This window comes from Nipponia nippon, unplaced genomic scaffold (assembly GCF_047370975.1).
Source record: "Nipponia nippon isolate SJK-2023a ecotype South Korea unplaced genomic scaffold, ASM4737097v1 scaffold_1, whole genome shotgun sequence".
In the NCBI taxonomy this organism is placed as follows: Eukaryota; Metazoa; Chordata; class Aves; order Pelecaniformes; family Threskiornithidae; genus Nipponia; species Nipponia nippon.
In genome coordinates this window covers 152,187,116-152,209,975 of record NW_028262290.1, presented here as the reverse complement: position 1 = coordinate 152,209,975, position 22,860 = coordinate 152,187,116, and the positions used below count along the sequence as shown (strand labels likewise).

Below are 22,860 nucleotides of genomic sequence, written 5' to 3'. Positions count from 1 at the left end.
TGAACGGGCAACCCTGAGAATACCCTGTCTTTCTCTGGCTTCTACCTTACTCAAGTTAGCTCATAGAGTGGGAAATTTATCTATATGTATTCCATAGCTGTCTGTACTGGTAAGTGGTATGCGGAGGCCAAGGGGTTGGACTGCTTAACAAAGGCAAAATAAAGAGTAACTGCTGCAAAGTTATTTGGGGGTCGGGAGGGGATTATTTTCTACTTTTGACACTATTTATTGTGCAAGATTGTCGTGGTTTAACACCAGTTGGCAACTAAGCAGCACACAGCTGCTCGCTCACCCTTCCCCCACCCCCTGGTGGGATGGGGCAGAGAATCGGGGAAAAAAAAGTAAAACCTGTGGGTTGAGATAAAGAGAGTTTAATAAGACAGCAGAGGAAGAGAGAATAACAATAACAATAACAATAATAATAATAATAATAATAATAATAGAATATACAATACAAGTGATGCACAATGCAGTTGCTCACCACCCGCTGACCGATGCCCAGCCTGTCCCTGAGCAGCAATCCCTGCCCCCCAGCCAGCTCCCCCAGTTTATATAGTGAGCATGACATCACATGGTATGGAATCGCCCTTTGGCCAGTTTGGGTCACCTGTCCTGGCTGTGCCCCCTCCCAGCTTCTTGTGCACCCGGCAGAGCAGGGGAAGCTGACAAGTCCTTGACTAGTATAAACACTGTTTAGCAACAACTAAAACATCAGTTCACAACATTATTGTCATACTAAATCCAAAACACAGCACTATACCAGCTACTAGGAAGAAAATTTACTCTATCCCAGCCGAAACAAGGACAAAGATATATTTGGAAGATACGTATAACACCAAGGCATGTGGAAACGGGACCAGTTTTGGATCACACATTGATTGGATTGATTTGATTATGATTTGATTGATTGGATTGATTTGATTGATTTGATTGATTATGGATGTCTACTGTTTTTTCTGTTTTGGAATCTTATCGATTTCTAATATTTCCTTTGTCACAGGTAAATGGAGTTGATTTAACAGGAAAAACTCAAGAAGAAGTTGTGTCCTTGCTGCGAAGCACCAAGATGGGAGGGACCGTCGGCCTTCTGATTTTTCGACAGGAAGAAACATTCCATCCAAGGGAACTGGTGCGTAAAATAGAGAGCAGCTAAGAGATTTAGATGAGTATGAGCAAATGATTTGATCTTGTCACCTGCTAGTAAACATGCGTGGCCAGCACTGAATATAAGAAAAAAACCCCAGTTATTTTGCTTTATTTAGAACATTTTACATGAATGTTTTTTATTATCTTTGAGATCTGCTGTTGGAATTAAATATTTGTTAATAATGTATAAGTGAGAGTTTTATTTTGAGTGAAAATGTTTATTATAGAAGAAGCTATTGGATGGACTTTATTTGGATGCATGCAGACAAGTAGATTATTTCATCTCTTTCATATGGACAAATCTATGTTTGAAAGCCTGCCATTTGTCCCACTACCTGCTCACTAAAATATTTTAGAGGACATAATATTATGCCAAAACAGGATATGTAAATACCTTTCTATCAAAAAGTGGAATATATAAGAAATAGTAGCCTTTTTTGAATATAAATGCAATCTCTGTGGAATGGAAACCTTGCAGTTATTAATCTAGCAGGGTAATTCAGAAAATGTTTCTGAGGAATTTACATGAAATGGAAATGAAATGATGTTTCATACTGTACCTGCTCCACTTGCATAGTGTATACAGATATTTCTCTGATAATTATACAAGATAATTTCTGTTATGAAAAGGTAGACTGTGAAGGCAGCAGTCTTACTTTGTTCTGTATTCAATTAAACTGCTGAAGTTATTTATTATTTGTATTATCATAGCTATATATAGCTCTAAAAATAACTTATTTGGCTGCATTATCATGAGAAGATAGACAAAAATAAGTGACATTTAGTATGATGCATAGATTGCTTCATTTTTCTATTGGATTTGTGTTATTTGGAATGCAAAGAGAATGAGTTTTTGTTTGGCCATTTCAAGACTTTTAATGTTAGCCTTTTACTTTTCAAAACCACAATTAAACCTAGGAAGTCAAAGTGGCAGGGAAGGCTGCAAATGAACCACACTTTTACCTTAATATTCTTGGAACATGACTTCAGGTACTGAAGTGAAAGTTGTCATAAAATGAAGAGAAATCAACAATTTGAAATCATGTTATGCCCTACCTTATTGCTGGAACTGTGAAAGCAACCTGTTTATAAGTTCCTATGATGTAATTTTCACAGCATTGCTATCTTACATAAAGGTGAATGAAAATGCTTTTAAAGTTTTCTAAATAAACTTAGAAGTAAGAAAATGTCTTAATGTGTATATTATTTCTGTATTAAAATGAGGAAATTATAATGCATAATTTAACACAGTATTTTGTTTAAATAATTGTAAACAGAGATATGATGTGAGTATGGTAGAGATTTAACCATAGTAATACTTGTTTTAGTTTTAAAAATAACAGCAAAGCAGCCCCTTTAAATGAGTTCAACCTCAGTAGCCTCCCTGCCGCTGCTCAGGCGGTACTCTCAGCTATTTTGGCAAGCATCAGCATAGGAAAGCCAGAGCTCATCGTGGCTGTGTCAGGTAGTAGGTGGGCTCTGCGCTATGTAGTCAGAGAGATCGGAACTGGTGTACGTTTCTGCAGCTCCAGTTGAACAAATTATATTGTGAGGATCTGACAGTACGTGTGTGTGATGATCCTCTGTAGCGTAAGGATTTGTTTGTTTGCATTTTGACATGAAGAAATGTTAGGTGTGCTCTGCTGACGGCTGTCAAAGAGCAGGAGCAGAATTGCTGGGGAAGGTGTTGAACTAAAACCCATCATAAGGGCTGCTCGTTCTTTTCTGGTAAGAAATAATCTTAAAAGAAAAAAAAAAAAGTCTTTTTGACCAGCTCCTCTTGTTGTCTTTTACTAGCTTTATGTACAAAAAAAAAAAAAAAATTAATATTGAAGGAGGGAGGGGAATGATCTGAAATCATGTCAGGTCATCTTTTTCACATGCAAACCTTCTTTGGCCACTTAGGGACAATTTGTCTTTGCATCCTTCCCCTATTTCTGTCATATTTTCTCATTTGTATGTTTTAAATATTAACTGAATGAGACGTGTCTCAGAAACGGTATGCATGAAATCATGCTATTTGATATTATCCATCTCATAAAGTGCAGGACTTGCTGTTGCTTGCTGAAAAGCACTCAGTATTGAAACCATTTTATATTTGCCAACATTTATACAGATAGTAATCCCAATAAAAGAGGTGTTTGGATTTTATGTTTTGGGTTATGGCTTGTTGAATGACTTTTGAAAAGTTACTTATCCTTGGGTTTCTTTATAAGTGAAATGAAGATAATAAACTTTCAGGAGAGTTGTGGAGTTTAATGTCTTTGATGTATGTTGCCATTATTGTCTGGAAGGGACCTACGAAAATGTGTAGCCGTATCTAAAACTTACAGGAATGTTAAGTTGAGCCCGTATAGGTTAGTAGGGGATCTTTGTAGTTTGTGTTGTCAGGTTAGGGGGTGTGTGTGTGATGGATAACCATCATCCAGTGCAGCAGCTTCTATACAAATCATGGTAAAAATGAGTAAAACGTGGATGCAGGGATAAAATCAAATTGGTAGGAGTCAACTTTAACCAGTGAGATCTCAAAGAATGATTATGCTTCTCCAGAATACCAGGCATTTTATTGCTTCCAGAGTTAACCTAATGCCAGATAGGTAATACATTAGGGCTTGTCTGCATCGGTGTGAGGCAGATTGTCTCTTAAAAAATCTTCCCTCCCTGCCCTCTTCCTTTGTGAAAGGAAGGAGGGAGGATTACTCTGGTTAAGTAGAGCTCCTGTTGTACAGTAGTTACCTCGCATAACCAAACATAACTTGCTGGGAAGGATTTTCTTAGAGCCTGGTACTGACTATGTATGTGAATCCACTGAAGGATTGACTTGGGTTATTTAGCTTTTGAGCTGAATTCTCAGTATCGGCAGAGACTGGCTGGCAGAGTTAGTCTCCTGTACCCTACAAGTTAATACGCCCATTGGTACATGTAGGTCCTTTACATGTTCCTGGTAGTTGGCTCCTTCATCTTTTTTTCTTATTGGTTGTTAGCTGTAGGTTAAAGCTAACTGGATGTTTTTGTTACTACTTGACTACCACATTTTTGTGCTTAATCATTTGAATCTCCTGCAAAACAGCCCAAAGCAAAAAGTCCAGTAAACCCTAGCGTTTCATTTTGGCCCAGCTGAGTGGAAAGAAATAGCTTGTTAGCCTGAAGGCCATCATCCAGCCAGCAGCAAGGTGGCTCCTGGGTGCTCAAAGGTGTTTTAATATGGGTGGACATGGGCTTGGAAGAGCAATAGTTCCTTACATGTGTTTGCAGGATTGGTTGGGGGATGCAGAAAGGTTTTCCAATGATGTATGTTTGCCTTATGTGCCCTGAGACACAAGTGAGGAATGCAAGCTATAGGAGGGTCCCATCTGTGGTGGACTGAAAGCACCCTCCTGTCCTGGGATATCCTGTGCTGTAGTTCTGGTGCATCCGAACACACCCAAAAGGGGAGTCCCTTGTTAAAATGAGAATGGATGTTTTAAAAAATAGGTACTTGTTTAAAATATTTGGAAGGGTTCATCTGGACTGCTGAGGTCATTCTTTGAAGCCTTCAAAGCAGAAGGGAAAGGCCAGGGGAGAACATCCCTGACAAGAACGTTCCACCAGCCAGAAAATGGTGCAAGCAGCTGTGATCCTTACTCGGCCAGATAGGCACCTCCCTCGTAGCCAGATACAGTCAGGTGTGCTGGCCTAAGATCGCTGGAGGTTATTTTTGTTCACCTCTCATTAGTGCTTGTTTTGACAAATTTGAATCAGGGAGTGTGATGGACACCCTTCATTTTTCCATTACCACTTCACATCAGAATTAGAGCTCTTTGTTTATCCCCCTGCTGATAGATAGTATATGTCGTATGTAGTCGTGTTCTTATTTATTTTTTTTACTTCCTTTAGAATGCAGAACAAAGCCAGTCACAAATTCCAAAGGAAACGGTAAGAGCTTTGTCTTTTCCATACTGGAAGACTCCCAAATGTTTTAAAATTGATATGGCACTTCTCCATCAAAGTTTCACAGATCCTCCTTTCACCTTACATACTGTAGATGGCTCTCTCTAGCTTTACATTTTAAATGTGTTTTTTAATGTAATTTCAAATACTGTTTGAATATTATATACAATTCAATTATTATGTACATTCAACTGCTATTTGAAATTACATCTTTTATACACAGCCAAAGGCCTAAAGTTGGAATGGTAAGAGTAAACTGTTAGTCTGGGTTACTTGTCGAAACTAATTGTTTAAATTGTGATTATATGAATGATACCTGAGATACAAACACAGAAGTTAGGCAGTTTGGATTTAAGTCTCAGTTATATCCTCATAGCAAACCACTGTTTGTTAGTTATTAAGAATTTATAAGGAAGTAGTTTGAAGTTTAACCCTTTGAAGGCTGTAATGGGTTTGTGTGTGATGTGTCAGTGAGGCTGTATGTTGAGGTTGGATACTGTTTACATACCTCATTTTAGTCAGTGGAACAGGATCATACTAATACATGTAAAAAGTTTTTCTAAAAGAAAAGGTTCATTTTATGAAATATTAACAGAGGAGACAACAATAATATATTACCCTAAAGGTATACTGTATCTTAGTTAAAACATACTTCAAGAAACTCCATTCAATTAAGTACCTAGTTAAAAATTAAACAATAAATTAGATTATGGAGAAATTAAGAGGATTCATGCTGGGATTTGAAGTTAGTTAGGCTGCTGAAAAACAGAAAAAACTTGTCTAGGTGATTCAGAATGCCTTACCAGCAATGGTGAGATGGTGTCTGGGATAAAAAGCAAGTCAAGCCTAGGTAAAGAGATGTAAGAGCCATCTCAGTGAAATAGTCTAGGGTACATTGGTTGATACTATTAATGTTTCAGGCCAATGGAATGTAACTGCTAAAATGGGTGTTTGGGTTGAATGTGGCAATATTCACTTTTATCCCTCTGTCTTTTGATGTCCTTCTAGTCTGAAAGTCATCTGCATAAGGGCTCTGCAAAATTCTGGGTGTATCATTGTTTCAGATGTGCCTTACAGTATATTTTTAGTACATCTCATTAGTGCTTGTATGTTTTTATCTTCATAGTTTCTTACCATGTACTGCTGATACGTAAGGAGGTCAAAGATCAAAGCCCAGGACAGTATTTCTGCCTGTAATTGAATACAATTGAAAATAATTTGTGGGTGCAGCCTTATAAAAGTGTCCTGGCTTTAGGAGTTGAAATTCTGCCCCAAAACCTCATTAAGATTAGGCAGATTGCCTATAGGGTGTTTAGATGAGCAATTGCTTTATATATTGCAAAGTTAATATTTTGTACCAAATTCCATGGTGAAATCTTTTCTCTACGATTTTTCTGATCAACTTCCTGACTTCATCTAAGAAAAGACCAATAGAAAATAAGGATCTCTCATTTGTTATCTATAGATGTGAGCTAAAAATTGCTTGTTAACCAGGAGATTATGCAAGAGGGACAGGGAGTGTTTGAGTAGCTAGGCATTTCTGAAAAACCAGCCAGAAAGCCCTAGCAAGCCTTGGAAATAAGGAAGTGAATTGGGAAACGTGGAAATGTATTTGGTTAGCGAGGGAATGAAGCTACAAAGCTAGCCAATGCAAAAATGTTTTTTTGCGTAATGTCTCGGGTTTTTCGCTCATTATAGCGTGGGATTTTTTTGTTATTTATTTGGAGGCTCAGAGCAACAGTGATCAATAGTAGGAACAATAGGTGTTTTTAAATTTGCCTGCTCCAGGGTGGGAATAAAAAATGGACTAAACATGAAAGGTGCCAGTGGGCATTTGTAATGCACAATGCTTTTGCACTTAGCTTCCTTCTTCCAATCTACTTTGCTTTGGATAAGTGTGATACTCCAGTTCTACAGAACTATTTTTCCTCGGCTGCACATTAATAATACAGTCACACACTTTTTTTTTTAATTATTATTTTTGAAAGTATTTTTCATTGCTTTCCTTTATTCTCCTTGGTTCTGCCTCAATCCCTATTAATTCCTCCTCTGTCTACTTTCCAAATCTTTGAGATTTCTAGTCTTGCAATTTCTATTTCTGAGCCTGCCCTGATCTTTGTGCTGTTAGTTGCGAGGTTTTAGTCTCCAAGTGTCAAGGACTTGATAGTGGAAAACAAAGAAAAAAACAACAAAAAAAGCATGATGAAAGCAGTGAAGCTATAGAAGTGAGAGAGAGGTGAAACACAAGCCTATTTTAAATATAAAGGCAAAATGGTTGTGGAGGTTTTTTTGTTGTTATGTCTTTGTGGGGAAATAAAAGAAAAACACACCTTTGAAATTAAAAAAGAAAAAACCCTTGAAAATGGAAGGCCTGAAATAGAATTTATATGTAGACCCCAAAATATAAAGCCTAATTTATCAACACATTATTAACACTTGGGGGTTACATTCATGTAACTATTGCTTTGAAATGGTTTACACTAATATTGTGGTGCTTGGATGCAGTACGTAGAATCTTCATAGATATAATAAAAGAAAACCTTGAAAATTAGCTTTTTCTTAATTTATTTGTGGCCTGAAATCCTTGAGAGAGTTATTTCTTACTACCCATATAGGAAAGCATATGACTTCATATTTTGCACACCACCACAGAATACAGATTCTCATATTCTCATTCTTGAACTTCCATATGAGGAGTTTTTGTAACTTGCTAAACTCGCAGAATTTAAGCTTTGCTCTCCAGTTATCCATAAGAAATGCAAATTGCTAATGCAACTTCAGCTTCTATCCAGTAACTGTGCCCTGGTGAAAACAGTACTGCTGTTTTTACCTTCTGTTTTGCTGACGAACAGAACAGGCGCTCCGTTTACTCCTGAAGCAAGGAAATCTCCTGTTTCTCGGTTGAAAGATTGTTTCACCCAGCCTCGAGTTTGTACCATTTGTATAGCTGATGACAACATGGAACAGATGCACCTATTTCAAAACATGGTGATTATTTGGAATGTAGGAGATTGACCGTAATATGAAAACTAGTAATTTATCATTATTACATTTCTGTTTCTAAGCATAATTATCTTAATCTTGTTACAGAGCGTTGAAATGAACTGTTAATTATGCTATGTAAAACATCTGCCAATTAATTTTTCCTCATACTCTTTGAAAGTCAATAGTGTTTCAGTAATATTTTGCTTTTACAATTGTCATTCGCTGTTTGTTTTCGGAATTCAAACTGGCAAGTTAACTTTCATGTAAGCGTAATGCTAGAAAAATAATAATTATCATATATGTAAGTATTTTCTAGGGAGTGTTGTCTATTGGTAAAAAGAGATTCAAAGTTAGGAATCAGGATTTCATTTCATGATTGTTGCACCCAGCAGCATGGGAATGCTTCAGTTTTCTCTTCTCATTTGTTTTTCTGTCAAAGTCCTGTGAGTGAGCAGAATGTTACGAATTTTAGTGAGTGCAGGATTCGTAACAGTGACATAACAAGAGCGGTTGGTGTGTTGGAACGATATACAAATGTTTAGCAGCCCTGATAGAAATTGCAAATGGGAGTGCTTTTTATTTTCTTCTGAACTCAAACATCTGATACTCCTGTTATTATCTAAATTTCATTATCATCACCGTGTTCTTTCGGAATCCAAGGATAATGTCGTGGCTAGACCTATCAGCATTTTTTGGCTTCAGTTGCTGTTCTTGCCATAGACTTTTCTATGTCATCCTGAGTAAATTAGCTAGCTACACTTTATATGCAAAAATTCGTCACCTGTAGGAATGGGGTGATACCACTGTGGTCAGAGGCATTTTGTAAGAACTAATGCATAATTATTTTTGTATGCTTTTTGTTTGCAACTTTTCGTGTTCTGAATACGAGAGATATACTAGCAAATGCCTAGAAAGACATAATTTATATTGCTTAATGGATGGAAAATTCTTGGAGCTTAATCTTGGGGAAAAAAGCGCTGTCAGTGTTGAGCTTTAAGATGGTGGTGTCCTGAGTGCGTCTGTGTTTGTTTTTTACTTTTGGTGAAAAGCGGTTTGTGTTACTTCAAGATATGTAGTCACTGGGTATGTGTCCATAGCTGTTTCTCAAAAATGGTAAGTTAAGTTGCCACCACTTCATATTTCGCGCTTACATAGAACTTCAGCTTTTATGGCATCTTTGTACCATTCAGTTGATGCAACTCTTCCTTCACACAGAACCTTCTTTGGAGAACAGTTTAGAGCTTCATCAGCTTCCATTGTTGCAATAGGTGATCCAAATGTCTAAAAATTGAGTCAAGATCGTACGTTGACTAATATCAGCCTACACCAACAGCAGTGCTGATATCATTAGATACAGAATGACTTTCTCAAGAGAGGAGAGGTTTGGCTGATGATTAAGCTGATGCTGTTATTTCCTCCATGGTGTTTAGGAGTACTGCAAATAACTGGTGCTGATTATTTTTATACCTTTTTGTCTTTTAATGGTGTGAGGCACAAGGGTGATTACAATGTTTTAAAAGCCTTTTTTAGTGCTATTTTAAGTGGTTTCAGATTAGAGTTTTAATAAAGTTGTGGCATAAGAAACGGATCACTGGCCATTATTATACTATTTCCTACATACCGACCTTACGTTATTTTGGATAATAAGAGACAACTGTGTAAGGTGTTTGCAATTCAAACAACAGATACAGGGTGTGAGACTGAAAGGGGCCCCCAGGTCCTTTAGTTGGTCATCTGCTAGCACAGGCAGTAGGGTCATCAGGTTCTTTCAAACACTTGGCCTAATTTGGGTGAGTACAAAGTTCACATTGTTGCTTAAAATTCCTCTTTAAGCCTCTGAAAACTCATTGGTTGTGTGCAAAGCTTGTTTTATTGCACTGTTGGCTTTAGACTTTTGGTGTTGATTCTTCCTTGCTATTAAGTCCAGGGAGAATAGTGAGATGAAATAGTTTGCCACGGTTGCCTTGAAAGTCTGCAGCAGAAGTAGGAGTAAGGCACAGGTCAGTCCCAGTGCCCTGTACGGGCACTGCCTCATGTGGAATGTGTTGCTGTGGACTTCTACAAAGGCATTATATCCCTTTCAACTTTGTTTTTCTGTCTGGCTTTCCCAGACACTTTCTATCTGTTTCTTTAGTCTTTCAGGTCCTGTACATCCAATAGGCCAGTGAGAAGTACAAAGATTTTTAGGGAGCTGTGTCATTAGTGTGCTGGGCATTGAAGTTTTTCTTGAACAAGGGATAGTGCAGAGAGCTGTAGCTTTATAGGCTTCTTTGGCAGAGCAGGCACCTGCTGTGTATCTAATCCCTTGGTTTTCACTTCTCTAGGATAACCCTTGTGAAGAGATGGGGTTAGCATTACAATTGCCTATTTGTTTCAGAACGTATAGTAGGAGCACAAAGTTTGAGTAGGAACGACAGTTTGGAGCAGGGTATGTTGGCCTGAATAAAGTACAGTCATTATGGTGATGGACACAGACTAGGCCCTGTGTGAAGTTCTGAGATGCATAACCAACAAAATATTTTTAGCAGTCCGATCAGTTGATTTGAAATGTAGAATCTCAACTGCTTAAACCAGTTTCTACGACAGGCCAGATCAGAGTGTTAGCATTAGGGAGAATAATGTTAGCATAGACAAGCAATGGCCGCCTTATAGAGATGAATAACAAACATGTGGATGCACTTAAATATGGGCTTTTGCAAAGCTTTGATTTTCATACTAAATGAAAATCACATGCTAGAAGTTTTGAGCTTTGGAAAACATTTAATTTTTTCCTAAACCATTTTTTAATCCATCAAAAACATTAAACTGAAGACATTTTTGAATGTGGAACATGTTTTTTGATATTAAATTAAATCCTTAAAAGGGACATAACTGGAAATGTAACAGGCCTGTTTTGCAGTATTTTCATGAGCTAGCATTTCTGCATGTAAATATGTACCAAAGTTAATACACATAAAATATGCAAAAAACTTTTCCTTGATGGGGTTAAAATTAAAGCAGACCACATTTCCCATAAAATCTCAGAATTCAAATTTAGTTTTTGATATTTAGCAGCTGCTGTTTGATTTGAACAAGAGTGCAGTCTTTGCCAGATGTGACATATTAACTTAGCTAATATGAATAATGAGTCTCAGTGTATACGTGCAAATAAGATTCATTAGTGTTTATCTAACATATGGGAGATATTAAAATACTTAAACTAGGAAGAGTTAGAAAAAGAAAGCAAGCATAAGAATTGTAGTTGTTTAGTTGGCTTAAGCCCTATATCATTTTATAACTAGGTAAGGAGACACTTTAGGCCCTTATAACCTGAATACAACACATGATTGTTTGATTAAAAAAAAAAAAAAATAAAAAAAATAAAAGGCCTTGTATTTCAGGAGGAGACCGGGTTGGAGTGTGCGTCTCACTATTGGATCGGTAGGCAGGCTCTTCTCTACCAGAGGTCCAGTTTTAAATCTGAATGAGCTGCTGTAGTTATATTTATCTTTAATGCCTACCCACGGCAGGATGCATCAGCTCTCAGTTGTTCCTCCTCAGGAGAGGCCTCAACTGAAGTTGGAGAGGTGTGTTACAGGCCACCTACATTGCTCTGTTTTCAGTACCTCTAGCAGTAATACATCTGCATTTTTATAAGTACTAAACAACACCCCCACAAGACAGTTGTTGACCACAGATGCTGTTTTGCTTCCTTAGAGCTGCTCGATTTATGTGTTCTACATTTGTGTATGTGATGGCATATGATAACAGTGAGAGTCATCATCTTGTGGTGTACCTCAGTTTAGAAGGTGGCCTGATATGACAGCAGTGTCACCCACCTAACTTGAAGAACAAAACAATTTGAGTCATCTCTTATGTCGAGAATGTTTTTGCACAATAGCTAAGTGAAATCTCCTCTCTTGCATATATCTTGCATGTTTTAAAATAAGAATTTTATTTTGTTATATTAATTTATTTTGTTATGATAATACTGAGACAAATTTTATTGGAAATACAGGTTGCCCTCTAAGAGTGGGGATACAGAGCTTTATTAATTGCTTCTGTGAAAGAAAACAGGAGTGCACTAGATTTTTGCTGGGAGTCCCATGATTATAGGAGTTATGATTCCTTAGTATCATGAGTGCCTTGTGAGAAAGAATAACGAATTCTATATTAAAATCTTCTAAAGATTAAAAATATCCTGGAAAAGACTGTGGCGTTAGGTTGGAATTCCCCATTATTGGAACCAAATGACTAAACCTGGGAATTTGCAAATTCTAGTACTTTTACTTTGCTAGCCTACACTTCCTAGACCGAGCTCTTAACGTCCATGGGACTTCAAACTCATCTTTCAAGAACTTGAGATTTTCAGTCCGGACAAATTCGAAAGAGAGAAGATCCATTTTTGAGGCAAAAGGTTGATAGGTTAACAAAATAATAATTAAACAGAGGCTGACAAGCTTAGGGCTCTGACGTTAGAAGGCTGGACACAACAGGATTTGGGGGCAGGGAAAGTGAATAGTGTAGGTGGGGTCATTGGAGGCCGTAGGTAGGGTTTGTGCTGTAGTTACATAGTTCATCATGTGAATTCCATCATCCTATAAGGGTGTGGTTGTATATGAACATGCATATGCGTGTGCATGCAAGAGCCCTGTAAATGTTTTCATGTGTGTTATATACATAACTTGGAAATACAGGTTACCCTCTAAGAGTGGGGATACAGAACTTCGTTATTGCTTCTGTGAAAGACAACAGGAGTGCCCTGGATTTTTCCTGGGAGTCCCATGATTAGCTTATTTCTTTTCCCTATACATAATCACAAAGTAGCTTGCAGACAGGTTTCAGTGGCTTAGTAGCAGCTGAGAAGACAGCATGCCTAAGCTTGCAAGGGAATGAACTTCGCTGGAGAGAATGCAGCTGGATTTGTAGCTGCAGCGAGCCACTTTGGAAACTTGTCCCAACTTGATTGAAAATCGCTTCCCCCGTTAGGTGGGAGGAGGTTTTTCTTTGCTATTCGGTTTCTTTTTTCACTCCTCTCATGCTGCTTACTCACCAGCTGAACCCTGATGAGATTTTATAGAAGGAAGAAGTCCCAAGCAAGAAATTTCTTCATAGTATTTAAAACATAAAAGGATAAGGAGGAGATGCTGTTACTGACATGATGAAATAGACTTACTGCACTTCTAGTGTCAAGGTCCATTTTAATGTTTATAAAATTAAATCAGGTTTTATGATCAGATCAGAAACCAATGTTATGCAGAAGAGAAAAATAATTTCCCTCCTGTTTATCCAGTGGCTTTTTTTAATCTCCGTACGTATCAAAGCATGGCCATAAGTTTGCTCTAGTCAGGAAGTTTATCTTTAAATTTATGATATAGTTATGTTGTACTTAAAAAGTGAAAAACTTACCTCAAATGTCATTTAGCATAAATTGATGCTAAGTATGAATTTGAAGCAAAAAAAGTCACCTACATATTTTATCACCAATCGAATTTTTATTACAAATTACATACTTGAGCAGCTTCATTCATCCAGCTGAAGTCATTTCAGATGACCTTTTCTTCAGCAGACTCTGTCTGAACAAAATATTGTTCTCCTGTTAATTGTTTTGGACATAGTGTGTGAAAAATCTTAAGGGAGTTGAATTTCGTTGTTCAGGGCTCACAGTACATAATTTTGCTTGCATGTTTACTGCTGGCCTGTCAAAGTATATGAAGGAATAAATTTCTCCCACAGATCAACTAATCATGAAAATAGTGTTGAGGTGTTTGATTGACATAGCGAAGCTGTTAATTTAGAGTATATCAAGATCAAATGGAAGTTATTGCAATTAGGAAGTGATTGTGTTCTCAGTTGAAATTTTTAAATGCTGCATTTTAGATTTTTGTGCATTTTTATGCTGTCTCATGGATGTATTAGGGAATTTCTATGGTTTGTTACATTTAGGTACTTAATGTTCAACACAATTGCAGTGCAAATTTTACTTTTTTGTAATGGCTGATATTTAATTGATTGGGGAGAGTTGCTGTACATGCAATGTTTCTGTATTCTAAAGGGCTTTGGGGAACAAAGGGTCCAGCCAATCTGAGGTTTTGTTGTTTGTTTGTTTATTTGTTTTTGTTTTTATAACTTTGGTTCAATATATTCTGGTATCAGGCTAAAATCTTCCTGCGTATTTCTCTGAGAATGGCTCCTTTATGACATGCTTAGAGGTTCCTGATCACTATATGGTTCTGCTCCAAGGTTTGTATGTAGAAGTGATATTCAATATATCATATATAGTAAGACCTTCTTTGGTATCATGATGTGGCACAGATGTTGGAGTGGTACTTTCATATCCATAGCCCTTGAATCTTAATGGTTCAGTTATTCCCAAAAGCCACATTTTTCTCCTAAGTATTCTTAGGAAAAATTGTGGGATATCAAAAAGAAATGTTTGCTTCCTCTATCGCTTTCTCTTTTTAAAATCTACATTCAAGCAGATTAATTCAAGCATTACTGACAGATGACACACAGATTCTAGAGGGCAAAAGGCTTCTCACGTCCCTAAAATTGTAGACACAGGTATGGTGGTGAAACAAGCTGCCTTAGTTGAAAAAAGCTGTGGATGCCTAATGAAGTCCCTAAAGCAATTTAGCCTTAGCCCAGTAATGGTAATTGTTTCTTTGGATGAGTTGAGCAATTTTCTGATGGCTTCGCTACTTCTGTTCCAGTGCTGAGGCTGCTGTTTCTCATTTTTTCACATGCATGATCTACTCACTCATGTGCAGCTGCTAAGGAGAAGCTTGTTCTGGGTTTAGGCCTTAAGTATCACCTCCACACTCTGTAGCCCACTATTAGCATTAGATCTTTTCCTTTTTTAAGACTGTAGGAAACAAGCAAGCAGAAGACTCACAGTAAGAGTAATGCGGAGGCTGATAATGCAGCTCTTTGGTCTCGCTGAAGAGAAGTGGCATGGAAACCATTAGCCCAGTCCTTGGGGACCCTTACTGAGATGCTCTCTCCAATTGACCCTTTGACATATAGAAGCGCACCCGATGGGGACGGGCTGTACAGGGAAGCAGTTTAGTTCTGTGCCCTGGAAGGGAGATGGCTGTGGCTGAAGTTCTGGCATATTTTTTAGAACATTAGAAAATACTTGGGGGGGAGGCATTGACTGTAATTTTATGATAACAGTAGTAAAGAAAAATCCAATAAGCTTATTTGCTTCCTTGGATTACCCATACATCCTGCCTTGGCTTTATCTCCCTTTTGGCTCGCAAGCTTTTATTCCTACTATTTATTAAGGAATATGAGAGTGATCAGTGTTACAGAAACCAAAACGTCCATCTGTCTCAGATTGTTTTATTCTGCAGCCACGTGACAAAAGATGCCTCTCAAATGTATGCTGTAACTAGTGCTTTCGTGACCCAAAAAGGAAAATTAGGGTTGTAATTTTCCCACGATTTGGGAAGTGTTTCTTAGATCCAGTATTTTTTCCATGGATGCTGTGCACCTTTCCATTCCTGACAGCTAGCACGGATCATACTGATTTGCATGGCCAAGAGATGCATTTGGATAATGGGATTCATAAGTGAGCCAGCTTAGCTATGGCACTTGGATAGGGGGTGTTAATTTTTTTTTTTAATTGATGAAGCATTATGCTTTGTTATAAACAAAAGATGGTCAGAGACAAGCAATCGTGTCTAATGCAAGGGAAAGGGCTGGTGAACACGTTAAGGTTCATGCTTTTAACAAAGTGGGAAAAGATAGAGCTCCTGTTTTTCTTCCCTCGGCTGTTCTGGTTCTCTCAGCAGCCTGCCTGCCTGCCTTCCCATGTGACATTTTCGCATTGCATTTCTAGGTCAATGGTGACACAACTTCCATGCTTGTTCCCAAATTGATCATCTCAGTCTGCTGTACTCCACATGGCTTTCACATCCATCTTTGCTGTAGTCTGTGTTTGGATTTCAGAAGAGCCTGTCAGCTTTGCATTTCGTCAGGTCTTAAGAAACAGGGATGGCTCAGCAGGCACACATTAACTTCTCATGTGTTTTGTCCTGCTCTGAGTATCTGGGAGTAGGAGAAAAATAGGAGGAGTGAGCTTCGCAAATAGATCAGAGTGATGTGGGAAAAGTCGGTATAAAATCAGTGTCAGTGAGGGAGGTGATGCATTTGCTATGGCTGTGAAAAAAATTGGCCAGATTAATTCTTCCAGAGAAGAACTGCTGACTGTTGGACATTACTGTGCACCTTCTGGTGGAAAGTCTCTTACTCTTTCTCCTTCACATGGGTGAGAAAAAAATAGCACAGTTGGGTTCATGAGCATCTTTCTGGAGGCCAGACACTGGGCCCGCTGCAGAGAATTGCCTTTAAGGGCATGACTTTTTTCTTTCATTGATAAAATTATAACCGAAAGTGGTTAAAGTTATAACTTTATTATAACCCTTTGTTATAGCTGAAAGACGGTCAGAGACAAGTGGACAATGTCTAGTGCAAGGGACAGGGCTGGTGAACAGCTCGTCCCTCCCGTTCCTCCTTTCAGCAGCAGCCTCTTGTGTGTAAGCACTGTTCCTCAGGGCCTGACCATTTTCTTTCCTGGCTGCTGTGCCTGTGCCTGCTGCCCCCATGAGTGCCACCACTCTGTGGGGACACCCCAGGGCCCCCGCTCCCAGCCCGCCGCCACCCCGAGCTCGGCAGGAGGCGAAGCGAGAGGCGGTCTCCTGTGCATGCACAGCTTTTGGATGTGTGGAAGGGTGTCACTGAGCAGCTCCTTGCCAGGGACACTGGCAGGTCTGTGACTGTAATTCCTGGTGTTCAAAACCTGGGATTGTCCCAGCCAGGCTAAAACTGTGTTTGGAGAGCAGTGAAGAACCAAAGATGTGGGTATGAGGACAGAGGTGAAGAGCAGAGCTGGGAAAGAGAGGAAAATTGGCACTCAGAGCTAAGCCTGGCAATAGCAGAGAGATGTGCTGTTGCAAATCTCAGCTGTGTAATTTTCTGTTTTTCCTAACACAGCTAGGTTTAAACGAAATTAGGTGAATGAGTAATTTTGGAATTTAATTTTCTTGCACTTAGTTTCTCCCCATGACTGCAAAGCTACCATAGATGATGATGATATTTTTAAAATTCTGCAGGTTTGCAAGTAAGAAAATATTTCTGATATAGCTCTCTTTTGGCTAATGAAATGGCAGCTTACGTGTGAGTTGGTATTAATGGCACATTCAGTAACGACACACAATTCAGTTATTTTAATAGACAGAGAAGCACTTAGACACAAACATATTTCTGAATCTAGGCATCAGCTGGAGGTGGTTGAAAATACACTATTTGTGCATGTTTCTTCAAATAATTATTGTGGAAAATATTGTGGCATTGTAGTTAAAAGCAGGGTTTTTTTAATGCTAATAGCTGAAGGAAGAGAATTCCCAAAGAGAAAAGCTCTTCTATAATCCCATGTTAATCTTCCCGACAGAAAGCAGAAGAAGAAGAGCTTGTCCTCACGCCTGATGGCACCAGGGAATTCCTGACATTTGAAGTTCCACTGAATGACTCTGGATCAGCTGGACTTGGTGTGAGCGTCAAAGGTAACCGGTCAAAAGAAAACCATGCCGATTTAGGAATCTTCGTCAAGTCCATTATTAACGGTGGAGCAGCATCCAAGGTGAGAGGGAACATCTGTGTACCTTTGTCTTCCTCAGTTTTCCATAATAAGGCTGTTTTGAAAATAACCACAAATTCAAGAAGAATGAGATTGCTCTGTAACTAGCTTTTTCCAATTACACCATCAGAGGTAACGTTTAGATTTCTACTCAGATACACATGTTTGCGCATCCCAGGATTTAAACAGCCTTTACAGATTCTCGAGAAGGATATGAGCAATCTCTGGTACAGTTCAATTAGTATGCTATTTGTGCAAACAGGTTATGATAATAGCTTGCAGTGCAAATCTATAATTGCAATAGACATTTCCTACAATGGCTGCAATGGAAGCTATTATGCCAGTGTCCATTTGGCCATAAACTATTAGGACTAAGCATAGTTATTCGATTATTTTTCTTTTGTTTTTTTCCTCTCTCCAGCAGACTAAACTTATTTTGTACATATTTTATGTAACTAGCTATAATCTTTATTTTTCCAGGATGGCAGGCTTCGAGTGAATGATCAACTAATAGCAGTAAATGGAGAATCATTATTGGGCAAAACAAATCAAGATGCTATGGAAACTTTAAGGAGGTCCATGTCGACTGAAGGCAACAAACGGGGAATGATTCAGCTTATTGTGGCGAGGCGAATAAGTAAATGCAATGAGGTAATACGCTTTTGATATCAGGATTGGGAATTTTCACGTCTAAGGTATTTGTGTTTTAGGAGATGTCATGTTTCCTCTGAGACCTGGAAAATAATATTTGAGAAGCTAAAGAAAGAGAGAATTACAAAATGATCTGAATTTCAGTGTTAGACATGCTAACCTTATTACCGATCAATAAAGTTTTTCTTTTGAGTATTTTCATCAATGAATAACAGGAAACAGTGAATAAAACTATATTGATTTTGTAATTGGATCCCACTGTTTACGTGATTTTTGTTCCTTGGAGTTTTTTATGTAGGTCTATTGAGTCTTTCATTTATAGACTTAGTGTTAACTGACTTGCTTCTTTGTCACTTTCAGTTTTTTAATTAAGAGTAGAGCTCTTGAATTTCCTTATTATATTTTATCTAAGCATTTAAAAGTTCCATGTAAAGATTCTGCAAAACTTGACGCAAATAACTCTGTTATTTTGGATTTTAAATATGTTGTGTCTTCACCGCATTGCAGGGAAGTATGAAATACTGAATTCAGGGCGATGTGGTGATTCTTTTTCTGATACTATTTGCAGCTTCTGTCTCCTCCACTGGAGTATTTTGTGTTGATGTTTTGAAACATTTTCATGATTTCGAACAGTTTATCTTCTAGATTAATGTAAACAATGCTATATAGTAGAAATATGAGGGCATATGATGCTGAGAAGGACTGCAGATGCTGTGGAGAACTGAATTGGACTTCAAAATGATTTTGACAAATTGGAGAAATGCACTGAGTTAAATAGGGTGCAGTTGAATGGAGGGTCAGGGAAGCATCTGTTCTCAAGACATCTAAAAGTCATTCTTCCATTCTTGTTAACACCAGTAAGGTCTTATCGGAAATGTTATTTCTTGAGTATCATGCTTCAAAAGTGATGTGTACATATTGGTTTAGTACTGCTGATCTTGCCTAGGGGGAAAGGGAATGGTTTATTTTTTAATGCATAAAATTGATCTTTAAAAAATTCCAGTTCATAGCATATTATAAAATCATGTTTGAAAAGACACTAGTCTCTCTGAAAGTATTAAGCTCCTCTTGATTAAGTGCTTATACCCAGCTTTAATACACATACACACTTTTATGTATACACAGTGCTAGAAAGCCAGCTTGGATGCACCGAGTTTCTCACTTGGTGTTGAAGGAATTCTGCCCTTTTTATGTTTAGTGATGTTCTGCTCTAGCCATAATTCTGAACTCGGACTCCAGAGAGCACAGACTGTCCTTTGGAGACTGTTTCTTATTCCTACACAATTTCAGATGCATTGTATATGTTACTACATAGAAAGGGTGAAATAGTTTAGGCTATTTCTGTGTTTAGAATTTTTTTTTTCTCCCAAAAAGGGTATGGAAGATGTTCACTCCACTCTTAGTGAAAGTCTTCTAGAACAAATGCACCAAGACAGTGTTTGTAAACATGGTGGAGCAAAGCCAGCAATGACGAACCAAAGACATTGCTCCTTAAATCCAATAGATTTTTTGCTCACTCAAGTTAAGAATAGTTTCGTGCCCTATGTCTGCTTAACATTCACTAATTTATTTTGCAGAAATCACACGGCAAAAATGACACAGCTCAGTCTACAGTATATGTGCTCCAAGATGAAAGAACAGATGTCAGAACCAGATTTAGATACACTAAAATGTATCTGTAGAGGGAGCGGCGTGGGCCTACTTTACCATTTTTTGTGGATTTTCCCAGCTCCTTAATAAGCTAGTGAGATGAGCCATAATCACTTTGGGAAAGTGATGATATGCAATAATTGGTGTAGTGATCATATTTGCAAAACAATTTTTGCAACTGTTTTTTCTCAGGAATTCTTGCTTTCATCACATTCATCCAAAGGAAAGAACGTTGTCAATACTGTTCGCATACTTTAATATGATGAAAGCACAACTTGCCTGGACATACCTGCTGAGCTGGCAGTATTGAAGAAGGCGATTTTCTGAAAGTCTTGCAATGTCCAGACTTCAATGAAATGAAAAGTGAAGAGAGAATCCTTTTTCTTGGCATTTTGCAATTAAACCCTAGTTCCTTGTTCAAGAATTGGACAGATTTAAACTTTAGATATTATTAATCAGATATAATATTGATAAGCTATGATAATATTATTTATGTATGGTGTAGACGTGGCGCTTAGGGACATGGTTTAATGGTGGACTTGGCAGTGTTAGGTTTACAGTTGGACTCGATGTTCTTAAGGGTCCTTACCAACCTAAATGATCCTATGATTCTTTGAATACCATGTATGACCGGTAGTCAGTCACCTTAGCCCCTAAGTAATGGATACGTGGACTGAGACCCAGCTGGAGAGCAGCACTGCACAACTCAGCATTGCAGTGATGTTCACTTTCCCATGGAGCATCAGATATTGGCCATACCTGGCAGCCTCAGCTACTTTGTGCTTAATTCAGCCACTTAGATTACTTAGACGTGCTTGGACACAAGCTGTCCCCTTAGAATATTCCTGTAGCTGCCACCAGCCTACTATACAGTCTCAGCAAAGATTTTTAGTATTAGAACAAAAAATAAATGACATCTGACTGTTAGCAAATTCAGGAGCTTGCAGATTAGAAGTAGAAGCATCACAAGGGCAGACCCCATCTTGATAAATCACGCCTTTTACCAGCGTGTTCCTCAGAAATGGGGTTTTACTGTTTTTTCTTAAAGACAAAAAGAAATGTTTACCTTTTGAGAAAGTACTTCCCTGGCGTTCTAAGCTTTTCTCTCTCTTTTGGTTCTCCAAAGGTGTCACCATAAAATAACAGCAGCAACAAAAAAGATCCCGTTCAACTGATTTCTTTGCTGTGTTGATTCAGGATTGTATGTGCCCACTTCGTGGACAAAAATATAACTTACACTCTTGTTAGTCTTGCAGAACTACAGTTAAGTGGAACGAGCTCCATTATATTCCCTTTTGTGCCTCGCCCACAGCAGTGTTCATTCCGCTCCGTTCTGGTGGCGTGGCCAGTCCTGCACGGTGGTGCGCGGTCAGGACTTGGTGCTCTGGGATTTCCCACCGTGCCACGGAGCAGCGCCAAGTGTCTCGGCAGGGGAATCTGTACAAGGGGCGATAATGCCAATGCAAAAAAGAATTATGCTCAACATCTGAATGATAAAAACATTTGCTATCTGGCTGTTAAAAAAACAGCAGCAAAAAGAACAAAAAAACAAGCTATTTTTTTTTTCCTGGCTTCAAGTCCAGTAATTGTTTTGCATTTGCAAAATCAAACTGAGTTCTTTTGAGATAGATAGGCAACCCAGTCTGCTTTTTTCTTCATTAAAATTGAGTTTGAATTGGATTTTAAGAAAGTCAGTAGTATGAATACTGTTCTTTTATTTTTAATACTCATTTTCATAATCGGCCCTAAGAATGGCGGGGGGGAGAATTCACTTGACAGCACGGTTCTGCAGAGTGCCGTTTCTCTGTGTTCTGGTTCAGACCAGAATTTTCATGTGCATTTTGTGTTTTGGTTGCTGTCTAGAAGAGAGGACGGCTCAGCCCCTGGTGTCCTGGGTTTAGAGAGGCAGGGACAGTTGCCTCCAATCTGCTGCAGAGGAGCTGTTTCTTTGTCAGAAAGCTTTCTTAGGCTTCAAAAGTCAAAGTCTACTTAACTGGAGCATGAAACTTTCAAAACTTCATGAAGTGACCGCTGATACTCCTTTTTCATGCCAGCATTATTCTCATACAGCTTCGCCAGTTCTCATGTTATAGGCTAAGCCTCCGAAGCAATTACAGTAACAATAAAAATGTACATAAACACCATAAGAGCATTATCTTGTCTTCAGAGAGGCAGTGAGGAGATCATTTACATCAGCAGCTCTTACATAACTGTGAACTCAAAAGAGACCACAAACTTCCCAGAAGGTAAAAAGTATTTTTATGCTGTTGTGGTTTTACTGAACTGAAGAGTAGCCTGTAGAAAGAATTTTCATTGACTCACCAGGAGATAGAGTATAATCCATACAGGTTTTCAAGTGAATTATCTTGTAGTAAATATTGATATAAGCATGGAGTGAGTGGTAGTTATGAATGAACTCTGAGCCAAAACTGTGTATCTGAGTTTTCCCCTGTTTGCGTTACATCTACACAGAGTACAGTAATGTAGTTAATTCTGTAAGCTGCACTATTACAAACTTTGCAAAGCTTTGTTTAATATCTCAGCCACTCCAGACAATATCACACAATGAATATTTGATGGATGCTGTTAGATCAGTGTAACAAAAACATTTAATTTGGGATTTGGATATATCTAAGTTTCCCTCTCCCCCCTTTCAAAAAAGTGAAATATGCTGTTCAAATCTATGTTTTCAACTTTCAGCCTTGCCCTCTGTGATCAGTGTTGTGTGTTGATTCTTCAACTTCCCTTTATAAGCACAAAAAGACTTCAAGGTACATTTCCAAAGTTATGCAGACAGCGGCAAAAATGTGAAGAATAACAATAGTAGTGACTTAATATTTATATACGGCCAGTATTTAACACCTCAGTTTTCAGAAGAC

At 38.2% G+C, this 22,860-nt stretch overlaps 1 protein-coding gene across 15 annotated transcripts in view; it reads left to right on the top strand.

The window, feature by feature from the left end:
• PARD3 (par-3 family cell polarity regulator) overlaps positions 1-22,860 on the top strand; it is a 467,913-nt gene that overhangs the window by 266,806 nt on the left and 178,247 nt on the right. For 10 of the 15 annotated variants that reach the window (XM_087778469.1, XM_087778403.1, XM_087778478.1 and 7 more), the window contains 4 exons: positions 1,001-1,129; positions 5,023-5,061; positions 17,495-17,683; positions 18,161-18,331. In XM_087778469.1, coding sequence (XP_087634595.1) covers positions 1,001-1,129; positions 5,023-5,061; positions 17,495-17,683; positions 18,161-18,331 — 528 coding nt within the window. The remainder of the gene's footprint in view (positions 1-1,000; positions 1,130-5,022; positions 5,062-17,494; positions 17,684-18,160; positions 18,332-22,860) is intronic. The other 5 variants (XM_087778504.1, XM_087778511.1, XM_087778426.1 and 2 more) reach the window with 1 other exon arrangement.